Here is a 26,943-nt window from a genome sequence, read left to right on the forward strand (position 1 = left end):
GAGATAGGATATTTGAGTTTTCTTAAACTGTAAGCCATGATCAGCAATATTAAAATAATAAAAGGCTTGCAATATTTCAGTTGATTTGTAATGAATCCAGAATGTATGACATTTTTGCATTACAGAAAAATAAAGGAGTTTATCACAATATTCTAATTTTCTGAGACAGTCCTGTACATTAATACACATTCATACACATTCATTGATAAAGTTCATGGATGATTATTTCAGAGAAAGTACAGTCATGCAATAATCATGATTTTAGTTCATGTTCATGACTGCACTGAGTAAAACAGCATTGTGGATTGTTAACTGAAATTTGGTCGCCGTCACTTTAAGAGAGGAGTCACTCACGTTGATGGAGAAGAGGAGAACGAGTGGAAACGGCTGGACAGCAGGAGCTCAAGAGAGCACAGAGAAATATGTCTTTCTTACCGTAGTATGGTTTACTGAGTTAGAGGAACTAGTTTCAGACTACTGTAAGAAGGAACAGGGATGGAGAATAAATGTCCGGGGGAAGTTGCTTCCTGTCCAGTGGACATGCTCGAGTCATACCGAGCTCACTTCAAGCCTTTTTTTTTTTTTAAATATATTTTTATCCCGGTTTTTTCCCATTTTTACCACCCCGTGTTCCTACCTAAGTGACAGTCCTGGCATTGCCATCCTCTACCAACCCTGGGAGGGCCCTGCACTGAGCTCAGGTCTCCTCCTTAACCTGAGGAGTGAGCAGGCCGCATCTTTTCACCAGACAGGGTGGGGTTTCTCCGGCCGAACGTAGCGCGTGGAAGGATCACGTTATTCCGGCCGGATCCTCCCCACCCCATCTGGCGCCCCGGTTGGCCAGAGGGGGCATGTATAGCCCAGGACTGTGTGCATGTTTTTGTGAGGGTAGCTCCCATTAGCTACCCAGGGGAACACGGGGAGAACATACAAACTCCACACAGAAAGGCCCTTTCTCCAACCCCACCCATGGTGTGGGCACTGAAGTCATGGGGGAACTAACACGCACTTCAGCACCCACAGCGTCCCCCGGCGGGAATCGAACCCAGGACCTTCTTGCTGTGAGACCGCTGCACTACCAGCTGCGCCACCGTGCCCCGCCTGCTGACAAATCAGACACTGGTTTTGTTTTGTTTAATTTTCAGGGAAAGCAAGACTGTGAACTGTGTTCTTTGTAGTCCTCCGTAGTAAACTTAATGGAGGGTCTGACATCACCGGAAAAGATGCAAGTCAAACCTTAAAAGTCTTTAAAAGTCCTTAAAAGCCGAACCAGCTCTGAACTGCCTCTGGCACCGGCCCAGCACCAAATCCCAGCTCAGGCTGGTCGTCATGGGGCAACGCAGGTGGGAAGTGGGGACGGGTACAAAAATACCCACAGCCCTGTGCCTGATGATGTCTGTTTTTCTTTTATTCTGTCTTTGCCAAATCTCTATGAAAGCAAAGCTTCTTCATTCATTGTAAGACCCAGAATTGAATTTTATGAATTCATTTTTAACACAAAAACAAGAAAGAAAATAAAAAGCCTGTAACTTGGATTGCAATCAGATGTTAAAATTGGACAATCTAAACACTATTGATTGAAATGTTCAGATTGAAGCGAGCAGACACGTGTCTCTTATCGCTGGTGAGGAAAACGCAGCTCCTGCAACGTCCTTCTGTTTGCATACTGCGGGGAGCGCAGCTCAATATGAGGAGGAGATAATTATAAAAGCTTCATTAAATGCTTCATTTAACTAAAGCCCCCCCCCCCCCCCCCCCCAAAAAAAAGCAGACTCTTCCCTTTCAGAGACTATTTGACAAATGAAGTTAAAAAGTGAAACCCTCTCCATATGGTGATGTGTTCGCTGTCAGCCAGCAAATGAACATCCTACAGATTCACACATTATTGCGCATGCACACACATGTGTGAGTGATGGGGGTAAATGTGTGGGTTCGTAGGATGAGGGAGGGGTCTTGTGACAATGTGACAGCTGCTTCTTCCTCGCCGCACTATTTTCAGATGCTGACCAGCAATTCTGCAGAAGCGACTGTGAAAATCGTTGTGGCACACGCACACAAACGCACACATGTCAGGCAGATTACACACTTCATGCTCACACATGCACGTCACGACAATGTTGGATCCCTATAATCACACACGTGTGCACACACACACACACACAAACACACACACACACGGGCTGATGGGCTGACATGAGAATCACAGTGAGGCGGATTATTGTGACTTGAACATCAAACGCTGATGTGAGGATGACGGTGTGAGCTTGTGTGTGTGTGTATGTGTGTGTGTGTGTGTGTGTGTGTGTGTGTGTGTGCGTGTGTGCGTGAGAGTGAAACACATTCAACTAAATAAACTTTGGTCATCATTATCGCAGCTGCAGCAGTTAGTTTGTCACATTTGTTTGTACGATGGCGACTGGATGTCAAACAGTTAATGGAACATTACACAGCTTTCCCCAAATTTATTTTCAGTGTTGTTTCCTCACTTCGTTACCTTGTGCCTCTTCAAATACCTGCTCGCGACTGATCAGTTTACAGATTTTTATCCTCTTTTGCATTTACCCAGTGGACCAGGGAGCAGGACAATCAGCAAGAAACAGAGAGCGGCTCCAGACAAAGCTAGTGAGACTGAAAATATTACAATAATGAAAAAAACTAAACAAACATGATTATATAAGATAAACAAATCCTAACTCTATTCTTGTTGCACTAATAACCCCACTAAAGTAGGCAGTAAATGTTAAAAAGGGCCAATCAGCTCTATGGTAACCGCTCACACAGAGAAACTCATGAAATTAACCATGTTGACCTTTTGGCACGAGGCTTAATGATGCGTCTGACTCGGAGAGTCTGAAGTAGACGACTCACTGTAACGCGGACGCAATCAGGGAGTCTTCGCTGGAAGATTTGACTTTAACTGTGAGCCGTGTGAACTGCAAAGCAATAACAAGCTCCTCTCCATCATTCTGTGGACATGGTCTGACTGCAAGCTGAGGGAGATGACACGAGCATCTTCCACCCAGCTGTGTGTTGTTCTTAAAACAAATACTTCATGGAGCCGTGTTTGTTACCACCTGCTTCTTTAAGAGTACTGTGGACAATAACATCTCCTGCATGTCTTTTTTTGTACTACTGTATTTCCCTACTTTTCCGACCCATCCTGTTCCTCCCTCGCAGCAAATCTGATCGCCTACCTCCCACGTAGTGCACACTTCAGGTCTAATCTGGTCTATTATTTTGGCCCTTATGCGGCTCAGTTACAGCTCTAGCATGTGCTACATTAGCCAGTCGTGTCCAATAGTCAAACTTGGGTTTTGGCTTGTGCCGTATGCCCATGCTGCTGTTCACGTGGGACACGGCTGGTGATTTTGAGGCTAAATCGGGTTCTAAAGGCACAAAGGGGCACAAAGAACTGGGCCATGTCTGGTGGCTATGTAGCCGAGCTTAGGCAGCCACTCCCACCGTGAATCAGTGCAACTGGAAGAGCACAGAAACACACAATTCACAGCAGCTGGCACATTGTTGCCATTTCATACCTCACTTTTTAGGATTGAAGAAATGTTTATGAGAGGGTAGTCTGTCTATGGAAGATCTAATTAATGCAATGTTTTGATGGAAAACTTTAAAAGATATAAAACTCTTCTACAAAGAGTGTGATTTAGACAACGTATTAAGGGAAACCCTGAAAAGTTTTTAACATTAAATCCAAAAGAAAACAATACAATGTCATTATCACAAACAGTTGGATCCCAATAACGAATTTAAGAACACATGCGATCCATAATAACGACCAGATCCGCAATAACTTGGTGGCTTGACCAGAATTATTTATCCACATTTTCTACAATGATTTTACAGTTGCACTGGATGGTCTCATCCTGAATGTTGAGCAGAAACAGGTCAGTCCACAGTTCGGACTATGCGAGGTAACAAACTGAACGCGGTCACAAAATGTCAGTGTTTTCATTGCATGTCATGTGCAATTAATAAATAATGTAATGTCTCTCTCTTTGCTTTGGACTGGCTGCCGTTTTCTTTCTGATTGTTGCGACAGCGGCGGTGACAGCAACGAAGTCCAGATGACAAAGTGATCAGAGACGCAGACTCCTTCACTCTTTCACTAAACACCTGTTTCACGGCGTGCGTTTGTAAGTGTGTAATTATTAAAAGAATGCTGTTTGCCACATCAGATAAACTGCAAAAACTAATTTCTAAGAAAGTTAAAAAAAATTAAAGCTGCAAGCAGCGATGAACGGGCTCTCACAATCTTGTGCATGTTCAGGCGTGCTGCAGTGGAAGCGCTTGGATGACTTGCATGTAGATTCTTCAGGCCTGGACATTTAGCAGATGACACCACCCACGACTCTCTATATCAAACCATTCAAAGGTTATGGCAGAAAGTAGGAACTATCAGATATGGAACAATCAGATGAAGGGGTGGGGCTAATTTGCACCAATTATGTTCAAGGACTCAAAACATGTCTGATGACACCACCCACGAGTCTTTATGTCAAACCATTCAAAAGTTATTGCAGAAAATAGGAACTATCACATATCGACCAATCAGAAGAAGGGGTGGGGCTAATTTGCACCGATTAAGGTGAAGGAGTCAAAACTGAGTCCGATGACACCACCCATGGGTCTCTATGTCAAACCATTCAAAAGTTATGGCAGAAAGTAGTAACTATCAAATATGGATCAATCAGATGAAGGTAGGGCGCGCTTTTTGGCGTCTAGCATCGCCACGGTAACGCTTTTGACTGAGAAAAGTAATAAGCGTCGTTGCAGAGATGCACATTTTGATGTATAACACACCTGGGTGCACGTTACGGTTCGGGCCGTATTAACGGCCGAAGAAGTGGCATAAATTGCGCCAAAATTACACGATTAATTCAAAATGGCCGACTTCCTGTTCGGTTTCGGCCATGGCGCCAAGAGACTTTTCTTTAAGTTGCGACATGATACAGGTGTGTACCGATTTTCGTGCATGTACGTCAAACCGTATTGTGGGGCTTGAGGCACAAAGTTTTCTAGGGGGCGCTGTTGAGCCATTAGGCCACGCCCATTAATGCAAACGAAAAGAAAGAAAAGGAAAATTTCTACAGATACAATAGGGCCTAAAATGTGTCTTTTGTCTACTTTGGTAGCTTTAAGAATTATAGTCAAGTAAAACTTTTTTACCCCATTGGAAGAAATATTTTTGCTTAATATAAAATAATCTGACTAGATTTAGGAATATGACGCTCATTTCTAGAGGTGCTGTTTTTCCAGTGTACCAAATTAGCTGATTAGCAATGAAATTAATGATCTGTTAAATATTAATTCACCCCAAAAATAAAAAAAGATCATAGACACGAAGGAAGGAAGCAAAACACACGGCTGGAGATGGAGCAGACTAAGCTGAGCAATGACTTTTCTGTCTCACTTAACACTGCCATCTCCTTTCATAATTTATTTCTCTCACTATTTATAAATTAAAGAAAAAAAAACTTTACTGAATTATTAATAAATCAAGCTGCGGCAGCATTTACGTTTCTGGATCACAATGTATTTTTGTCTTTCTCAAGTTCTAAATCTCATCCACACTGTCTCGTCAAATTGATTTTTTTTAGCGAGGACACTAAATAATAGTCTGTCAGTGTTCAGATTCCAGCAAAATCAGAGAGAAAGTGTCCTGGTGAAGCTTGTTCAAAGTCAAGTACAGCAGCTGCTCTGATGTTGATCCCGATTCACATCTGAAAACGTTTGTTTGGTTTGGTTTTTATTCAGTATCCAGAGAGATGTACTGTTTCACTCCGTCCATGTTAAAAAATCAATTTTTATCAATCATACATCTTGATAACAGAAAAAGTGTCATTGTATTGTTTCGTTGAAAAACACAGACACGAGTTGTAACTTGCTAAGCATTTCATGCAGACTCCACTCCTGGTCTGAGCGTCCACATTGCAGTCATACCGGAGATATAAACGCAACACCAACCAGGTGCTGCTCTGTGCTGCTATATGATCGATTCTGGGCAATTTTTGCACAATTTGATAACTTTAAACCCTGACTGAGGTGACATATGTTTTATTGAACGTTTTTGTCTTCTTCTTCTTGTGGCTTTTCCTTATAACCACACGTGTCCCCACCTGACCCTGTCGCTCTCATCTTCCTCTGTCACACCAACCAACCGTATATCCTCTTTAACCACGTCCAGAAATCTCTTCTTCTACGGCTTCCCCTTGCTCTTCAGCCTGGCAGCTCCGTCGACACCATTCTTCACCAAATACTTTCCTGAACCTCATCTTTATGAGTGAAAACCATCTCAGTCTAGCTTCTCTCACTTTGTCTCCAAGACATCTGGCCCTGGCTGTTCATCTGATGTCCATTCTTAATTATATCCATGCTTCTCATCTTCAGCATCTTCAATTCTGCCACTTCCAGTTCTGCCTCTTGTCTTTTGGTCGTTGTTGCGGTTTTCAAGTGATTTAATATAAGGTAAAAATTCAGTCACCAACATTTCCACATCACTTATACGGTGATTGTTCTTCAGAAAAGAGTTTCCTAAAATGCACCAAAAAACTAAATTTGGATTGAACACCACCTCCACCTTTTAAAAAAATGTAAAATATTTTTGTTTACTTGTTAGTATCAACTCTAGTGTGTTAGGGCCAGTAGTCATAGCTGCGGCTACAAGGCAAGACGGGAGAAGGCTTGTCCTCTATAGCTGCTAAATATGCTGCTGCAATATGCTGCAGGGGGACACCAACATGATCCACTGAGCGGTGCCCTACACCCCTCCTTCTCTTTCATTTCTCATTTATAAATTATAGGTATTTCATAACCATTATTGTCCTCCATTGTTCTTGTAGTTTGTTGTGCTGGTCTGCCGCCTACTTTCCTCTTCTGTACATGTTTGCAGGCCAGAGCCTCAGGAGCTGCATGCTGACCTGCAGTCCCACCCTCTGACCATCCCAGTGTTTACCTCCATCTGTCTGTATATAGTAGATGTTTCTGTTGGATATCTGCTGACATCCTGACCTGCAGTCCCATCCTCTGACCCCCTCAGTGTCTGCCGTCTACGCCTGTTTATATACTGTAGTCGTCTCTGAAGTACACCAACTAACCATGTATCAGTTATTAGAGCATACAACTCTTAGTTCTCCAGCTAATGGATAATGACTATTAATATATCTTTTCTTTTGTACCTTTGACAAAATATCTAAGCATCTCCTCTTTTTGTTCTTCATTATCCTTGCCTGATCTCTCTTTTCCTGCTCTGCCCGGCCGGCCTTTAGCAGGAGGGTCCCCCCTTATGAGCCAGGTTTCTTCCCTCTTAAAGGGAGTTTTTCCTTGCCACTGTTTGGCTTAGCCTCTTTCTCCCACACTTTTATGTCTTTCATTGCCTTTTCCCAACTTTGTTTGACTGTTCTGCAGATTAAATTGTAGCTTTATTCACTACTTTGTACTTGTGTTTAACTAAATAGAAAATCAACGTTTTTATAAAATGTCAGCTTTCCTGGAAATGGTATTTGTCGAGTCTGATGAAGGTTCATTATTTAAAATACCAAAGATTTTTTCCAAAGTCTGAGAAGTTTTTTTTTAACTTTGGAAAAAGATGCCTTTAATCCCCCTTTACTGGACTCCCTACTTTCTCCCTACTGTTCTGCCCACCATGTTTTGTATGAGTGGTGTGTGAGAGGTTTCTGAGAGGGCACTAGTTCCCATCTTCCCTCTGGATGGAAGCTGCACAAGTACGTGTCTGGTTTCCTCTCAGCCTCCACCATGTTCTCTTTGCATCGGTTTCCATCTCTGCTTCACTTTTTATCCTTTTAAATGAATCTTTTTATTCCTCTCAGAGCTTCTCTAAATGTCTGCGCCGCTCCCTGAAGATTTTCTCTCACTTAATTGTGTTTCCTGTCATGTTTCTCTCCCATCTCTGCATAGTACTATTGCTTCTTTTTCTTCTTCCAGGGAGGAGATGAGGATGAAGTACTGTATAAGCTGTGGTTGATCTGTATCTCTGTTAGCAAAGTTATGCAAAAAAAAGAACAAATGCAGAAAGATGAAAAATGGGCGAAAAAATAAACCTAAATTTTGGTGTCGATGTATCCCGTTCTTTGAATTCCCAGAACAGGAAGTTGGCCTTGTGGTTTTCTGTGGTCCTGTTGTCTTTTTTTTGCACCCCCAGTTATTTAAATCAGTCTCATGTTTGAAGTCTTAATTTGTCAGGGGAAGAAGAAACCAGAGGCTTTCCTGAAGAAAAATCCTAATAAAAATCTGTGGCAGGGTGTAGGATTGGGCGTGGTCTGCGGGGGAGCAGCGCACAGGTGGCGCGGGGTGGATCAGCTGATTGGGCACAGGTGTGTCCAATCAATCTCTCCTCCCTGCCTGTGTCTTTAAGGAGTGGGCTGACCCTGGACAGGTGGGTGATGACACGGAGCTGCCGGAGAGTCTGACACGACGGCTGCCGTGTGTTTGTGCATCGGTGCGTCCGAAATGCCATACTAAAAAGTATATACTAAAAAGTATACTTAAGTTCAGCACAATTTTGAGTAAATATCAGAAGTGTGCATTAATTCGGACGTACTATTAAGAGCGCACACGTCACTTCCTGCCGTTGGGAGGAAGTGACGTGTCACAGCAGCAGTAGCAGCGTAGCAGCGCTCCGCTCTTTCCCATTTATTCTGGCCGAAACAAGTTGACATTATATAATATTATTATATACGAATATTATAATATTATTTTTCTTATTTATGTTTATTTGATATGGACATAGCAATTACATTGGACAAACCACATGCATTGTTTAAGTGTTTTAGCACAAGTGCTAATTCGCAACACTTGTCCATAGGCATCAAAATTATATATAATGATATTATTATACTTAATATTATACTTATGACATATACGTATCACTTAGCAACCAAACGCTGCTGCATTGCATTGTGGGAAGTTTCTGCTCGGCTAGTGTCCATCAATCCACACTAAAACATTTCTCCAGAATGAGTATGGATAAGGCATACTATTGAGTACGTTCTAATGTTTCGGACGCCCTAAAAAATCTCGCATACTCATTTTGCATACTCATTAGGGTGGAAGTATGCGATTTCGGACGCAGCCCATGTGTGTGTCTGGTGATCAATAAAGTTGACCATTTCTCCGTCAACCCGTGTGTCCTCATTCCTGTCCGGTTACTCCGGTAGTAGGGCTGGGCGATATATCGAGATTTTAATATATATATCGATATATTTTCAAACACAATATGGTACGAGACAATATCGTTTATATCGATTTAAAAAAAAAAATAATAATAATTTTTTTTTTTTTTTTTTTTACATTTTTTTTTTTATGATTTTGATATAGCTTATTTTGTGACAAATTGACTTGAATGTTTTATTTGAGATTTGCACAAATGTTTTGTTATTTGCACAACTGTCAACCTCAGTGGAAAAGTCTGCCTGTTACTGTCTACATTGTATTAATTGCACAGTGTATTTTAATTTAATTGTTATGCAGGAAAGTTTTTTTTATTTTATTCAAGAAACATTTTTATTCTGTATATGCAGGCAGTTTATTTTTATTTCATTTGTTTTATACATTTTGATATTGTGCAGACCTCTGTTAATAAAGGTACCTGTGTGACATTTGGCACGAGGCTTTGTATTAAAACTGACTGTTTTTTTAAGGGTTTGCCTCAGAAAAAAATTAAGCTAACAGAGATGCTATGCTATAATGCTTTGGGGGAAACCCCAATTAAGGCACAGAAAAAATATCGAGATATATATCGAGTATCGCCATTTAGCTAGAAAATATCGAGATATGACTTTTGGTCCATATCGCCCAGCCCTATCCGGTAGCAAGAGTTGGCTACAAAATCCTAATGTAACCATCCCCTGTGACGGTAATGTGACCAAACATGAGGAAATCGTGGCTCAGGATTCAGGTCAAGAGGTTAATGGTAGTTAACAAATCTGCATCTCTTTTCTCTTCTTTTGTATTAACTTAATCAGAGCCACAAGCCTTAACCCACATCTGCCCCACACACGCTCACTGCAGTCCTCCTTTATCTGTATGACTATGACAGTTAATGGTACGATCTCATGGTCCAAATAACATTTTGACCCATTCCTGCTCCCAGCCGGGTTTCTGTGTGTGGACAATGCCGTCCTATACGCACTCCAACAGAGCAGTAGTTATATTTAACCCTGAACATTGTCTCTGGGTTTATCTTGAGGCAGGTGCAGCACATTACAGAAACATGAAGAACTGGATTTTTTAAGAGGCCCGAAGGCATCATACTGCCTCAAAGTAAACCCAATGAGTCATCCTTCATCTCCCAGACTAACTAACTGACTTACGTGCATGTTTTTAGCCTCTTTTTGCAAGTGTCTTCTTTTTTTAAATCAACATCTCGATTACAACTTTTCTTATCGTACATGATTTTACATCCCATCTGACCAAACAACGACGAACAAAACGAAATATTAATTTCACTCTGTTCGTCACATAATAATCGTTACATTTGTTATAAATCCTTCACTTTGTCTTTCCTTTTTAACTTCCTTACATACCGTTTGCCTTCTTCTCTTTTAATTTCTGTTATTCTATCTTCTCCTTTCAACCGTCAGTTGCATATGGATCAATAAAAGGGAGGTGAGAGGAGGGGACCATAATTGTGTCAATGTTCCTGGAGCAGAAACATTTTTGGGGACTGAAAGAAAGCTGAAAACGATATCTATGTTTTGTGTTTAGGCTCCTGCAGCCTTCATCCTTCTCAACCTTCATCCTTTCTCATTCTTTTTTATGTCTGTAATCCTGCTGTTTTCTGCATTCATTCTTTATGTCCCTCTTTCCTCTGTTCATCATCTCTTATCAACCTTCCACGCTTCAATGCTGCATTCCCACCCCTGAATATGTGTATTTTTAATTTACCTTTCATCTTTCCTTCTTCCTCTTCCTTTCTTGTTGGCAGTGTGAAAGCAAGGCTTAAATTTAAACTTTGTTAACAGTCATAGGGATAAAGTGCGAAAGAATCTGTTAGAATGAAAACTATCACTTTGACTGTTTTATCTAATGAGTTTAAATTTATTCAGGAAATGATATAAGAGGAAGAACTAACAGCTAAAATGGAAAGGGAAGACAGATTTAAAGAAAGATTTGAAGAGAACAAACTCAAACAGTGAAATTAACAGCATCTGTTTTTCTGCTGTACGGTATTGATTTGTCTGGGGAAATATTAGTGTGAGCTTGTGTGTACAGATACAGCTTTTGTTTAAAGTATGTGATGTGATGCATGTGTCAGTGTGTTCTTACCTCCACCAGATGCGGTGTAGGGTTGAAGCCACACAGGTTACACACTTGGCTGTGGCACTGCGTGCAGGAGTTGTAGTTTGGTGGGTCGGAGCTGCCGATGTTCAGCTCTGTTTTACAAAGAGGGCAGTTCACCTTGGGCTTTACTGGCTCCGGAGCGACCACAGGTGCTGCTGCCGGCTCCTGCTTTGGCGCCACTTTCTGCTGATGGGTAGGCGTTTGCTGATGCGGTTTTCCTTGCGTTTGTGGATGTTGTGCTTGCTGCCCTTTTTGATGATGGACGGGTGACTGCTGTTGGATCCTCTCTTGTTGATTGGGCATAGTCTTTTGCTGTTGTTTCTGGCTTGTCGCATGTGGTCCAGTCATGGTACTTCCCATTTGACCTGGTGCATGAGGACCTCCTGTTTGACCTGGCACATGAGGACCTCCCATTTGGCTTGGTGGATAAGGACCTCCTATTTGGCTTGGGGCGTGAGGACCCCCCATACCGAAAGGTTTGGTGCTGGTGGCCCCTTGTTGTTGCTGTCTGTTGTCAGACGCTGCGTTGCTGAACACCACCTTACCTCTCGCAGGACTTGGCTGTGTGGGAGCAGTGGGCAGAGGGTCGACATTGATCAGGGTGCTAGCCTGATTGAGCAGCGATGCCCCAAAGCCAAACAGCTTGGTAAGGCCATCCTGGGCAGGGGGAGGGGCCTGACTTTGAGGTTTATGGGCTGGGGAGGATCCAGCGCTTCTGGTTTGGTCATGGTGTCGCGCCACAGATTGATGCATTGGAGAACCGCGACCCAAATCGGGCTGTGAGGGTGCCTTGGCCAAACCAGGAAGGGGTACAGCACCAGGGTGTGGAATACGAGGACCTCCCAGTTGGCTGGGGCCTCCGGTTGGACCTCCAACAGTTCCTGAAGTCCCAGGACCCCTTTGGGAGTATGGGTCAGACCTCATTCCCTGCTGAGAGGGTCCTGTCTGAGACTGGGGGCCACCAGGGCCTGGATGTCTCTGTAAGCCTGGCGAACTGAAACCCTGCGTCTGGGACCCCGGTTGTGATGTGGGGTATGACTGGGGCTGAGACTGGGGATACTGCTGGGACTGGGAGTATGGCTGAGACTGGGAATACGGTTGAGTCTGGCTGTAGGGTTGAGGCTGAGGTTGATGCTGTTGCTGCTGTTGCAAAGGCTTTGACTGGACTGTAGCAGCGGGCTGTATTGGCTGTGCTGCGGGCTGCTGAGGTTGGACAATGGGTTTGGGTTGGTGAGACGGAGAGTGAATCTGCTGTTGGCTCTTAGACCGAGGTGTGGTCATGTCAATGCCAAGAGCTCGCTGCATCTGGCAGTTCAGACACAGCCATTCCTGGACCTGCAGAGAGAGGACAGAGAGGGACAATGTCATGCTAGTCTTTCGAGACTCTTCTTCTACACTTAAAAAAAAATGTCTGTCTGTGACATCATAGCATCAAAAACAAGCTATGTGTAAGCTTGGTTGATCTCTTGCCAACAGTCGTGACAATCAGGTAATTGAGTGGAAAGGCTCCAGATCAGAATTTAATACACAAAAATCAACCTGACATACCCAGCCTTTGAACAATGTGGAAAAAAAATGAGAAATTTACACTGAATGGGTCAGCTAGGCTAAAGAACCTTGATTGATTCAAGCAGTCTTGGCACTATGGCCATTGCTATGATTTATTCATTTTCCCTTTCAGCGATGATTGCTATTGATTCCAGTGCTTTAAATATCTCTGCTGACTCAGACAAGATCTCTCTTATCATCCAAGTCATGCGAATCCTATTCATTTATCTAACTTCTACACTGCTGATGATAAAGAGAACGCATGTGGAAGCTACACATAGAGTACAGTCAATTTTTCCTTCCTGGGAAAATGTAAGTGTGGAGGGATTAAAGGAAATCTACCATAATACAGACAGAGAGACGTAAATCAACATCAAATCGACTGCAAGTCTGAGTGATTGCCAAGCTTAAACTGCAACCTGATTGAAGAGCATTGCATCCCCCAAAGACCCACTTGCATAAGTACACAGGATACATAGGAATCCACACGTGGTGGACGCAAGCGAGACGGCAAAAGATTTATACATAGAAGAACACAGTCGAAGGATATGAGAATGCACCACCCTTCAGTTTCTGAATATAAAATAAAATATCACCCCTCCTCTTCCTCTTCTGTCCTCCTCCTGCCTTCACTTCTCCTTCCAGATGAGAGCTGATACTCCCTTGCGTCCAGACCTCACTTGGATCTCTAATTTCTCCTGGCTGCAAAAACACACAGCTCCCATCTCCACTGTGTCAACCCGCTCTCATCCTGTCTGTCACGCTGAGGCTTTGTATCCACCGCTGCAACCCAGATGCCATGAACAGAGCTATTTTAGCTCCTCTGCAGCCAGAGCAAGGATGGTAAATCTCTGTATGTTTCCTTCCTTTCTCCCATCCCCTGCCTTTCCCACAATGCAATGCGCGATATACTAAGCCCCCCCTTCTCCCCCTTTTTTTTCTTCTTTTGGCAAGAAGCTACAGGACAAGGTGCTTTCCTTAATTTGATAGGGAGACGTTGGCAATACTAAGTATGCAATTCTGCCCTCTGTGCTGTCCCAGCCTGCTTTGCTGTCTGGCACTTCCCGGCTTGACAGCATCACTGATCCCATGTTCTGTTAACTCTGCTTCAGCCATTGCTACAGCCTCACATCCTATTTTCCTCCTTCACATATTCTCTCTGTAGCAGTCCTTTCCATCATCTCTGCTTCTCGACATCCTGGTTGTTCTGAACTCTTTCCAATTTTTTTTCTTTTTTTTTCTCAAATGTGTCTGTTCTCTCTGCACTTTCTCTGATCAGGTAGAAAATGTAGGTCTCCCTCTTTGGACAGCTAGAAGCGGAAGGAGATTTGAAAGTATGATTTTGCTGTGCGAGCTCCTACTGCGCCGTACTGCCATAATTTCCTCTGATGAAGATGGCAATCGGGAGATGAAGAGAAGTAGACAGCGAGAAAAGAAGGGGGAAGGGGTGGGCTGTTTTTAATGAGTCTTTCTCTACCCCTCTGCTTTATAAACCTCATCACAAGAGACATTTGAAATAGCGAGGGATGCAGCAAGGGATGGGAGAAAAAGGAAAGAGCATGGAGGAGATGGAGAGAGCAAACAGAGGAGGGGAAAGGAGTCAGCAGTTTTTTAATCCAGCCAGCTCTTCAGCTCTCGTCATGTCAGGTTTAATCAACTTCCAGTGTGGAACACCTACTTTCCCTTAGCTGTAGTTAAAACCCATGAATCCTTGACATGTCTGAATAAGGTCGCTAACAGGTGATGATGGTCGATGTGATGCACAAGCACGTACAGCCCGATGCTTTAACACAACCTTAGCGTGATGCAAATAACAGACATTACAAAGGAAAAAATAAAAGCCATTACACAACCAACTGGTGTCAACTTAGTGATTTTGCCATATTTAACGTTTTTTTTATCCTCTCCGTGTTTTTTTTTTTTAACTGAGCAACTCACGACTAATCTAGCTACTTCTTTCTGATGAAACCGAAGATTTTTTGAGACTCTGACGTGAAGTGCGAATCATTCTCACTGTCCTCCAAGAGCAGTGGTGCAGCCGTGAGCCCCTTCCCCATACCATGCGACTCTCCATCAGACCCGACGGTCTGCGCCCAAATAAAGCGTAACTCCACGAAGGTTTTTGTTAACATAGGGGCACGGTGGCGCAGCTGGTAGTGCAGCCGTCTCACAGATAGAAGGTCCTGGGTTTAATTCTGTGGGTGCTGAGGGCGTGTTAAGTTCCCCCCATGACTTCAGCACCCACACCCTGGGTGGGGTTTGCATGTTCTCTCCGTGTTCCCTGGGGAGCTACCCTTACAAAAACATGCAGCAGTCCTGGGCTATACACTGCCCCCTCTCTGACCAGCCGGGGCGGGGAGGATCTGGCCGGAATAACGTGATCCTTCCACGTGCTACGTCCGGCCAGAGAAACCCCACCCTATCAGTGAAAAGAAGTGGCCTGCTCACTCCTCAAGTATCCTCAGGACTGACTTAGGTAGGAGCACTGGGTGATATAATGGGAAAAAAACAATATAAAAAAAAAATAGTTAAAGGAGCTTGAGGCCGGATTGTGGCAGGATTTATGAAAAAAAATCCGTATACATTTTAAGTTTTCTAGGAATAATGTCAGATGAAGCGTTCCAAACCAAAAAGAATGAGCCCTCGAGCGCAGTGATTCTTAACCATAGGGCCGCGGCCCACACTTGGGCCGCGAGCGCCATCTAGTGGGCCGCAAAAAAAAAATCTGTTTTGTACGTTTGGGCCGCGGGGGCCGCGGGACTGCATAGCAACTCCCGACCAAATGAGGAGAAGACACTCAGTTAGCTGTACGTGTAATGGTAAGAGAAATGGTGTGTATTTACAGAGTAAATCCTTAATTTTGCACAGAGTAGGTTTACATCCGCCAGTATCAGGGATCGATTACTTGGGTCTGCGCCCAGAGCGAGCGAGCGCGGTCTGATCATTTATCCTGGCGCGTCCCCGCGGCCGGGGAGGTCGGTGCCGCTTGGGCTTGCGGGCTCCGTCGTTACTGCTGAAGGATTGTACATGTAGATTCGTGGGCTGACGTGTCTGCTGGACTGGGCTGTTCGGGCTTTCTCAAAAGCATCGGAAAGACTCAGGTGCTCCGCATCCCGAGAGCTGCGGGCTGTGCCCGTCTCAGCTGATCAGGCTCGGATGAAACCTGACGCGCTGAGTCCTCTGACAACTGATTAATGTAATATTAATGTAATATCTTAAATAAAGTACAATCAAACTAAGTTTTGCTTTGTAAAACTAAATATCGTTCCAGGCTCACCAATGTTTATATTAATTTATTATAAAAATGTGTTGAGACAATTAACAAAGAAAAGGGGAAATTCAAACTGCTGGTAGAGAAATAAAATAAGATAGCATTTGAAAAATAAAATAAAATGTATTTTATTTTTAAGAGAAAAAAATGTGTGTAATTCAAGTTACACATGTTAAGTGGCAAATATGTACTTTTTTTTAATATACCAGTCAGATGCAGATGTATATACAACTATGAGGCTACTTGAATATACATACATATACACACACATATATATATATATATATATATATATATATATATATATATATATATATATATATATATATATATATATATTATGATGTTCTGGACCTTCGCTTGAGTAAATTTTCTCTAAATGGACCTTAAAGTTTTAGTTGAATACCCCTGCTATAAAGTGTTAATATTTAATAGGCCCCGGGCCACTCTGTACTGAAAAAATTGGGCCCCAAGGTCAGAAAGGTTAAGAACCCCTGCTCTAGCGTATCTCTCCGTTGCCTTGAACAGGCTGTGTGCTGCAAAATGTGCTGCAATTCGGTCCCGAATTTCCCGCGCTGGGCTGCGGATGTGACGTCACATGACGCTGCATGTGCGTTCTCCCCGTTCTCCCGTGCCGGCTTCACTGTTGGCTGCAGTACCCCCAACAGCCGTCGTGGTGAAGGGTGGCGCTAGAGAGTCTCATTTCTTAAAAGGAGCCTCAAGCTCCTTTAACATATTAATGTAATTATTAGACAAAGGACAAAGGAAGTTGGAATTGTAACATTAGAACATTAGAACATTAGAAGTGAAAGAGGGAAGATAACATTTTTTTTTAATCATTATTATTTATTCTCTTGTGACTTTTTTCTTCTCTCCTCCATTATAGCATCCATTACAACTACATACAAACTGCCATTAGTGCAAATGATGTGAAGATGCCATTTAGCTTCAGCGTACACATACTTTGGTGCAGGCTTTGGCTAAGTAAAGAAAAAAAAGAAAAAATCCAACTAACTGGTCAAACAAATTAAGCTGTGGTACACACAGCTGAAAAGGGGGTGATAATAAGGCGATTGTGAAATACGCTGCAAACAATGTAAAGCAGATTCAGATTTGCCCATAGGAGTGAGAGTCAGTGTGTGTTGTTGTTTGTCTATTAGTGCCCCTGCAGTTGACTGGTGACCTGTCCACAGTGTAGCCCTGACTTTCACCCGCAGAAAGCTGGCTTGGACTCTCGTGACCCTGAACAGGAATAAGCGCGTATAGATAAAGGATCAACGGACACACAATGTAAAGCAATGTTATTATAGGCCAGCCTGCCTTGTCAATATTCATCAGCAGACAAAATAGAGCTGCTGGGTCAAGTATCACTCCACTATTGTTTACTCACAACATGTTCAATTCCCTTCACATCCCATAGCTGCGGTCCTTAAGCTTGCATACACCGCACGGTAGCTACAGCTGAATAAAATCGTTAAAGCTAGGGTCTACGATCTTCAGTTTAAAAAAAAAAAAGACACCTACTCCCCACACAAACTCCCTCCTCCCCTGTGCTGTGCCTCACATGAAGCTCCCGCCTCCGACACCCCCCCTCTGGTACGGGAGCCAGCAGGACCAAAAACAAGTGGCGCCGGATTTAAATCACTATAAAAGTCCATTGAAAAACAAATACAACGCGGAGCCGTGTCCTATGTGTTGCCGTACTTTGGGAGGCGAGGAGTAGAGTGAGGACTGTCCAATCACTGACATTCAAGCAGATTGACCAATAGGCGCCGTTCGGGCCGAATGGTTCCTATTGGTTGACTTCTTTGCAGGATTACAGCAGATAGAAGAAATATTTTCTTTTGGTTCTTTTTGCTTATCATATTTCATAGGTAACACTATTGGGCCATAACAACCTTATAAATGATTTTGATAAAAATGTACAATATGTAAAATCGTAGACCCTAGCTTTAAATCTCATACTGTATGACTTCCTGACATCAAGGAGGATATCTGTTAGAGATGCACCGATCGATCGGCAACCGATCGGTATCGGCCGATAATGGCTTTATCGGTTTTGATCGGAGATCGGAAAATAATAGTTCAAGGTGGGCCGATCAGATGACGTTTACAACAACAAACCACCGCCCGCGCGTGCGTTCCCAAACCTCAGACCGAGCTTTCCTAAGGGGGCGTGGCAGACTACAAAACATCAACACTGAAAATGGCCTCGCCGGTATGGGAGTTTTACAATGTCCGAAAAGGACAACAAATTTGCAGTTTGCAAGGAGGAGGAAAGTTACAAAAGAATTTCAACACAACGAAGCTGATAAGACATTTGAAAGTTTCCCACACAAAGGAGTATATTGAGTATATTGTTGCCAAAGTTGGCTGCCGCTAAAGCAGAGAAAGAAAAGGAGCTACACCGCTAACTCCGCTGAACGTAACAGACCTATAAACGACAGCAATAAACATAAAGAACTACATCATAAGGTAATGGATTCATATGCCTTGCTCATCAGCCGCTTTCTATTGTAGCAGACATCGGGTTTAAATGCGTTTTTAGCTGCTCTGATCCGCTGCCGCGTCGTAAATATTTCACTGATGAATGTCCGCCGGAGTTATACCAGACTATATACATCCAAAGCCTCATGCAGGACGACAATCGTGTCAGTCGGCTTCACGAGTGACATTTGGAGCTCTAGTGTGAAGAGTTGTGCTTCACTCATAAGAGTTTCCTCACACGTGGCAGATTCTTAAAGCTTAATAATTCATAATTAATTTTTATTTTAAGATTTAATTCCTCTTTCCACAGGAAAACTAAGGTTTCTAGTTAACAACTTGTGTCAACTTTTAGAGAGAGACATGTCTGCTGTTGTCTGTGTTGGTGCACTGCACATGTTGTACATAATTATTGCCACAGGAAAGCTTAAGCTAGTAAGCTACACTTACTCTTTGTAAGCCGAGTCTAAGTTGTATCTAAGAAAGTCTCTAGAGGGTGAAATATTGCTCATTGCCTCAGCCTGCAATAAAACAGACAATGCATGATACTTTCTCATCTCCTAATTTTTATACCTAATAATACAATGTCAGTGTTGTGTACATGAGACAACACTATTGACGAATTTATGGATTTCACGCTGTGATCGGCAATACCGGGATTGGCAGATACTGCTTTTGGAGATTGGTGATCGGTGATCGGCCCTCAAAATCCTGATCGGTGCATCTCTAATATTTGTAAATAATACAAAGATGAGACCCTCCTGAATTTTGAGCTCGGCTGGTTTGCACCTCCACTCTCAACACACAGGAATCATGTTTTCAACTCTCTGGGTTAACAAATAGTGATAATTCACAAAGATAAATAAATAATTGCTTAAATACTATTGCTAGAATTTCAGTGGTGTATAATGTAAAATTGAACTGATTCACCTGGAAATGAGCTAAATCTTGTTAAGTATTTTTTTGTTTTACTTGAAACCGGTAGCACGACACGCATCAGTCAGTCAGGATAGGTCAGGGATCTCTAAACGTTATAGGCATAGGTTTTGTTCAAGACATCGTTGCCAACGAGGCAGGAACAGAACCAAATGTCTTTGATGGGTGATCCTTAAAGATCTCATCCTGACACCCTCACCTGCCATAAATCAATCTACTAATTGTTAAATATCACAGAACACCTTGTTGTATATTATATCAACTTTTCTATACCACACTCCCAAACTTCTTTTACGAAATTTGACTCGCATAACATTTTTTATTTATTTTTTTTCTGAATTCAAAGATGTTTTTTGATAAAGGCCCTGAAAATCACTTCCTTTATCATTTTTTTTCTATTGGATGAAACCAAAAAAAAGTAGTGTTCCAGCTCATTAAGATGTCTGTGACCTCTGTCTGAATGTATATGCTGTTAAGCAATGCAGTGATTGGGATTATTGTATGTATGCAGTGTTTTGTTTATTTGCAGCTTAGATTCCATGTCCCACAGAACATGTACATTCTGCTGGGACATGTGATTTTCAGATATCTTTACTTATCTATACAGGAATTGTTGTTTGGAAGCTGCCCTAATTGTATGACTGAATAGTTCATGGAAAACATCTGGCTTGGGTTGTAACACTGCTCTGATTTGTCCATTACTTGGCCAGGGGTGGGGTCAGTAGCCTTTATAAGGAGAAAATGGTTCAGTAAGGGGCTGCTGTGGGGAAAGGTCAACTGAGTACGTCTTGATTTAAGCTATGTGGCAATTTGTTGTTAGTTGTTTTGTCTTTAGTTTTCCAGACACATTAAAACTTTCATCTACAAGTCTGCTTCCTGTTACTTCTCTCATTTAAAGGTACTATCTCTGCCAAACAGCCATTATAATATCCTCACTTGTTAACAAGGTCTAATTTTAACACCATAGTTTTGAGAGATTGTTAAGTCCATCGCAGGGAAAGTTCTGAAAGTAAAGTTATGTCTGTGGGACACTTACTGTCGGGGAATTGTTCAGATTTCTGCAAGCCAGCTTTCGTGTGGTATTGTTGTTCAGATTTCGCGATTTTTATGCCTAGGAAAGTTTTTACAAATATAAATGGATGCAAGAATTGATTTTTCTGTTAGAGAAGGAAAATAATGATCCAACAATCTTTAAAAATGCTGATTCAGCATCATCTGTCTGGAGAACTATAAAGGAAAAAGAAACACTGGAGCATTTTCAGTTCTTTGAAGAAAGCGTTAACCTTGTAAATGCAAGAATAAAGTAGATTAAAGGCTTGAATCTTGAGAATGTGCCAGTACCATGACCGGTGACAACTGGTGTGATTAGAATGAACTATATATATTTAACCAAAGGCAACAGCTGATGTGCAATTGGATTTTTACAATGAAAAATAATTATGGGCTGCTGCTGATGCTAATGAAATCCAACTTGTATAAGAGCAGCCAATCATTCTGATGATCAAATTCAATTCTAGTTTAAAGCTGCTGCAGCTGTTAAAATAGTAAATTAAATGTGTTTTTCATTAAGAGGCGGTAGCAAATGTTTTAGTTAATAAAATTACTGGGAACCCCAGTAAGGGAGGATGAGCAGAAAAACATGCACAGGTCAGCCACTAAAACTACTCACTAGTGAAATGAACAGCATTGATTGATTATCTTGATTCGATGCAATTATCTGCTGGAAACTTTACATCCTGGGACCTCTTCTACCGGCACATTTACAGTTCGGCTATTAAAGATTCCCTCCAAAAAGGACTTTTTTTCCTCACTAATCTAATCTAAGTGTCTCTTTCAATGTCTTGGCTTGACTGTCCTGAGTTGTATTTCTGCAAAGTTTACAGCTATGGAGATGTTTTCACGTTCTCCTGACAAGTGAGATGTGCTCTTCTCTAAAATCTGAGATTCAAATGTTCGATTTATCATTGTTGAGAAAGACAGAATTGCAACGTCATAATTTGAAATACTCATTACTCATTTAATACACAAAGAATTGAAACCTTCATTCCAAGAAAACATTTGAGAGTTGAAATTCTGAGTTTTGAATTCAGCTTTGAATTTAGCTCAGCTCACATGCATCAGTTCTTCATGGAAATGACTTCCACTCATTCATCCATCTTCCTCCACTTATCCAAGTTCGGGTCATGGGGGCAGTAGCTTAAGCAGGGAAGCCCAGACTTCCCTCTCCGTGTCCCCCCTCTCTACCCCCCCTCTGTCCTGGGTCTTCCCCAGGGTCTCCTCCGGGTGGGGCATGCCTGGAAAACCTCACCATGGAGGCATCAAGGAGGCATCCTAAGCACATGCCAAAGCTGTCTGGTCTGGCTTCTCTCGATGCTGAGGACCAGCAGCTCTACTCCAAGCCCCTGCCGGATGACCGAGCTTTTCACCCCGTCTCCAAGGGAGAGCACAGACACACTGCAGAGGAAAGTCATTTCTGCCCCTTGTATCCTCAATCTCGCTGTTTCAGTCACTAACCAGAGCTAGTGGCCATAGGTGATGGTAGGAACATAGACTAACTGGTAAAGCGTCACCTTTCAGTTCAACTCCTTCTTCACCACGACAGACAGATGCAGAGCCCGCACGGATCCACCTATCATTATCCCTCTCCACTCTTCCCTCACTCGTGGACAACACATACTGAACTCCTCCACTTGGGGAAGCACCTGATCCCCGACTCGGAGGGGGCACTCCACCCTTTTCTACGGTGGCCGACAACCGCACTGCAATGGCCTAATGCGTCTCAGTTAAGGAAAACGGCTTCAATTACAGAAACGATTCAAATTCACAAACTCAAAATGAGGTACATGAGGAAAAAACGTGCTGCAAAAAACAAAGACAAATGCAGCATCATAAAACGTGCTGCAAATAGAGAAACGATGCAAAGCACAAAACGATATAAAACAAGAAACCATCTTCAAAAGAAAAACGCTTCATGACCGATCACTACAACCGGAAGTGCTCCAAACCTGCAGGGGGCGCTCTCAGCGTAACAGAGACCGAACAGCTGACTGAACCAGTGTTTACATCCATGGTTTAAACGTACAGCGGGAACGGTAATGTGATTTTTTCCGACTATATTTATATACGATGTTTATATCACTGTACAACGCTGTACTTTACGAGACGTTTCTTTATTATATTTTAACGTTACAGTCAGCTGTTCGGTCTCTCTCTACATCCTGTGTGTCTGTCCATTGAGCTGTAACGCCGAGATCGCCCCCTGCAGGTTTGGAGCACTCCCGGTTGTAGTGACCGGTCATGAAGCGTTTTTCTTTTGAAGATGGTTTCTTGTTTTATATCGTTTTGTGCTTTGCATCGTTTCTCTATTTGCAGCGCGTTTGATGATGCTGCATTTGTCTTTGTTTTTTGCAGCACGTTTTTTCATTTGCACCACGTTCCTCTTTTTGAGTTTCTGAATTTGAATTGTTTCTGTACTTAAAGCCGTCTTCCTTAACTGAGACGCATTAGGACATTGCAGTGCGTTTGGCCCTTGTCGGCCGCCGTACTTTTCCGATTAAGGACTATGGTCTGGGATTTAGAGGTTCTGAATCTCATTCCTGCCATCAGTCAATCAATGGACCAAAGAGATATAATATTATTACACACTCACAGTTCTCTGGTCAGTTTAGAATTGACTATTTTATGGGAAAAAAGCCACAACACTTGTAGAAAACCACAACCAACTCAGCACAGAAATGGCCTGGCCCCCCATCCAAATTTTCTTTCCTGCTCAATACAAAGACTTGGTCTGACTCCTCTGGATTTAACTCTTGATCTCCAGATGCAGAAGAAACTTCCTCTGGACACCATTGGACTGGGACACAACCAGTCAGAGAAATGAAGCATGAGACGAATGCAGAGTGACAACCAGATTAGTAACAACCTGCAAAGACATCTAAATTGGTGTTGCACTAAAAATGTCAGCATCCACAATGTCTTTAGCAATTCTGCTGTCATCGTGGTTGTTTTGAGTAGCAGCTCTTGGATGCTCCTCTGTGAGTCGTCACATGAAGTCAGCTCTCACCCCGTTACGACTGGTTCGGTTGGTACCAAGGCAGAGGGCTGTGAATGGGAGCTGTACTACAACCGCCTCCCGATAGACGATTTTGGTGACGTCATAAGTATGCTTAGCCGGTCAACAAAGCGAGTCCCTAGCTGATTTTTTAACTGAGGACCTTAACTCACCACCATGACAGCCAGCTTTTCTTTGTAAAACTGCACAAATACATAAAAAAAAACATTACATTTGTGCATACATTATGTCATGTATGAATTGGGAATTTAAATGTGACAGAAAGCACCACGAAGTAGCTAAAGATCCTACTCTAACGTGTAAACACAAAGCGGGACCAGCGCTGTTGCATGGCAGCTACACCGACAACCTTTAGTTAGTTAGTTAGTTAGTTAGTTAGTTAGTTAGTTTTATTTTGGTCCATTAGTCAATCAAAACATGCACAACAGTAAAGCTGGATATATAAATAAATGAACCAAAAAAGGTGTAGACTGAAACCGTAGCCTACCCTTTTTTACAATGCATCACATCACAACAAATCAAAATAAAAAGTATTACAGAGATCAATTACAACAAAAGCATGTGATATAGAGGATTTACAGGAGAAGCTGCTCTTGGTCATAGTTTATATTTATCAATTGCCCTAAGTTTAAACATTTTTTTGAATTTGCGGATAGAACTACACATTTTTATCACAGAGACTATTCCACAAGTTTACCCCTTTAACAGAAACACATCTACAACCTGTGTGTGAATAGGTGACTGTCTGCAGTGTAAAGCACTTTGGGGCTTTAGGAGTACAGCTGGAAAGCGCTATAGAAATGTAAACCATTTACCGTGTTAACATGAAGTTTATTACCAAAATAAGAAAAGCCATCAACAGAGTGTATTCCACACTGAATCCTAAATTGTGCCAATATACTGTACAAGAGAAACCTGCTGGGAAACGGCTCTTAAATTTAATCCCGTTTGAGTTTTGTGGACCAATATGTTATTTTGAAATGGGGTTGTGAGACAATTTTTATTCGCACATTCATAAACAAAACGATCTCAGGACTCACTTCAAGAATGAATCCAAGAACATTTTGTTTCTTGGCAAGATGAGAGCGGGGTAAGACGAACGGCATCAGCACTATTCTCTAACTGCCGTCGTTCTTTAGCGCGGCAAGTCTCTGAGTACTCTTGTTGTAAATGATAACCACTGGCATTCAAATGGCTGTTACTCTGACATCAACCACACAGCCTGAACACGGTTGAAGTCAAAGCACTCCATCTCCATGGCAACAGCAATCCCCCAACAGCAAACAATTTCCCCTATCAGACTACAAATATTATTCAGAGACAACTCAAAGAAAAACACACATGGAAGATCTCAGGGCAGGTAAATTACAGAGACCTTGATCTCATCAGGAGTCAGCAGGAGGAGCAATAACTACACCTTGGAGTTTACTCCGAGGACTACTGCCAACATCCCTGTTAAAGATACAATAACACACATCCTCAACTCTATTTTGGGGTTATAATGGGACCAGACTGAGATTAGTGGCTGAAGCCCGTTGTTTCACATGTGTGGACTAGGAATGGGCGATATTTTACCGTTCACGAGAAACCGTCAAAAAAATTCCCCACGGTAAGAATTTGTCATCTGACGGTAAAAATGATAAATTCTCGTTGATGACGTTTTTGTGTAAAGCTGATTTATGGAAGAAAGAAAGAAAGAAAGAAAGAAAGAAAGAAAGAAAGAAAGAAAGAAAGAAAGAAAGAAAGAAAGAAAGAAAGAAAGAAAGAAAGAAAGAAAGAAAGAAAGAAATGAGCCTGAAAGAAAGAAAGAAAGAAAGAAAGAAAGAAAGAAAGAAGAAAGAAAGAAAGAAAGAAAGAAAGAAAGAAAGAAAGAAAGAAAGAAATGAGCCTGAAAGAAAGAAAGAAAGAAAGAAAGAAAGAAAGAAAGAAAGAAAGAAAGAAAGAAAGAAAGAAAGAAAGAAAGAAAGAAAGAAAGAAAGAAAGAAAGAAAGAAAGAAAGAAAGAAAGAAAGAAAGGAGCCTGAAAGAAAGAAAGAAAGAAAGAAAGAAAGAAAGAAAGAAAGAAAGAAAGAAAGAAAGAAAGAAAGAAAGGAGCCTGAAAGAAAGAAAGAAAGAAAGAAAGAAAGAAAGAAAGAAAGAAAGAAAGAAAGGAGCCTGAAAGAAAGAAAGAAAGAAAGAAAGAAAGAAAGAAAGAAAGAAAGAAAGAAAGAAAGAAAGAAAGGAGCCTGAAAGAAAGAAAGAAAGAAAGAAAGAAAGAAAGAAAGAAAGAAAGAAAGAAAGAAAGAAAGAAAGAAAGAAAGAAAGAAAGAAAGAAAGAAAGAAAGAAAGAAAGAAAGAAAGAAAGATTCCCGTTGATAAGTGTTTGTGTAACAAACATGGCGGATCTGAGTCATTCCAGTTTTGCAGTACAGGTGTAACTTATTTAATTGGTTTTTATTAATTCAATTTAATTGGTGTAGTTTAGTATTATTTAGTATCTTTTAGAGCAGTGTTTTGGCTCCGAAGACTGAATGTGGTGATAGATTTATAGTTAAAAAGGTGGAGTTGAATTGGTATTTTTTTAATCGTAATTTTTATCGTTATCAGGATAAATGCCAGAAATTATCATGATACATTTTTTAGTCCATACCGCCCATCCCTAGTGTGGACATGTTGTCCCCTAACAGAAAGCAGTGTGAAACTGTCAGAAAAATCTTTTTGTTTTTGTTATCTGTATTTCATTTAACCGTTTGCTTTGTTATCTAGTGCAGAACTGTTTGAATTTTTGTCAGAAGCCAGTAGGCAGGACCCTTTAATCTTCTGCCACTGAAGCAAAAACACAACATTTAGTTGTGCCAAAGGCAGCTGGGGCAGAAAAAGCTCATTTATATAGATTTAGCTACCTGTCTGCTACTTGATTGAGTGGAGAGGCAAACACAATCCGTCAGAAATGACTGAAGTTGGACTGTAAAATAATTAGTGGAATACAATTGTACCCGTTCAGCAATATCTGTCTGAGCTCTGTTTTCTAGTACCGGAGGCGAGTTCAGGTTTCACGGATCAGACTTCACAGTGATTCCAATTTACTTTTAACAAGCCTGGAGACACAGAAGAGGAGATGAGGGCTGGGATGTTGGGAGGGTTAGGGTGTTTCAGATCCAATACAAAGATTGAAAATAACTCAAAGACAGCAATGTTTGAGGTTCTCCTGCCCTTGCCTTTCGCACTATAACACATCACTATGTCTCGCAGGTGTTGGACACTTTGCTGAGGCCTTTTGTCCTTCCAGTCAACAACAAATCAAATTTCATGGTGCACGAGAAAGTCGGGCTTTTGTCACC

General features: G+C 42.0%; 1 protein-coding gene across 3 annotated transcripts in view; it reads right to left on the reverse strand.

The window, feature by feature from the left end:
• bsna (bassoon presynaptic cytomatrix protein a) overlaps window positions 1–26,943 on the reverse strand; it is a 196,407-nt gene that overhangs the window by 137,410 nt on the left and 32,054 nt on the right. For all 3 annotated transcript variants that reach the window (XM_061736697.1, XM_061736699.1, XM_061736698.1), the window contains exon 2: window positions 11,299–12,648. In XM_061736697.1, the coding sequence (XP_061592681.1) occupies window positions 11,299–12,648 (1,350 nt within the window). The remainder of the gene's footprint in view (window positions 1–11,298; window positions 12,649–26,943) is intronic.

Source organism: Cololabis saira, chromosome 12, assembly GCF_033807715.1.
Source record: "Cololabis saira isolate AMF1-May2022 chromosome 12, fColSai1.1, whole genome shotgun sequence".
Taxonomy (NCBI): domain Eukaryota; kingdom Metazoa; phylum Chordata; class Actinopteri; order Beloniformes; family Belonidae; genus Cololabis; species Cololabis saira.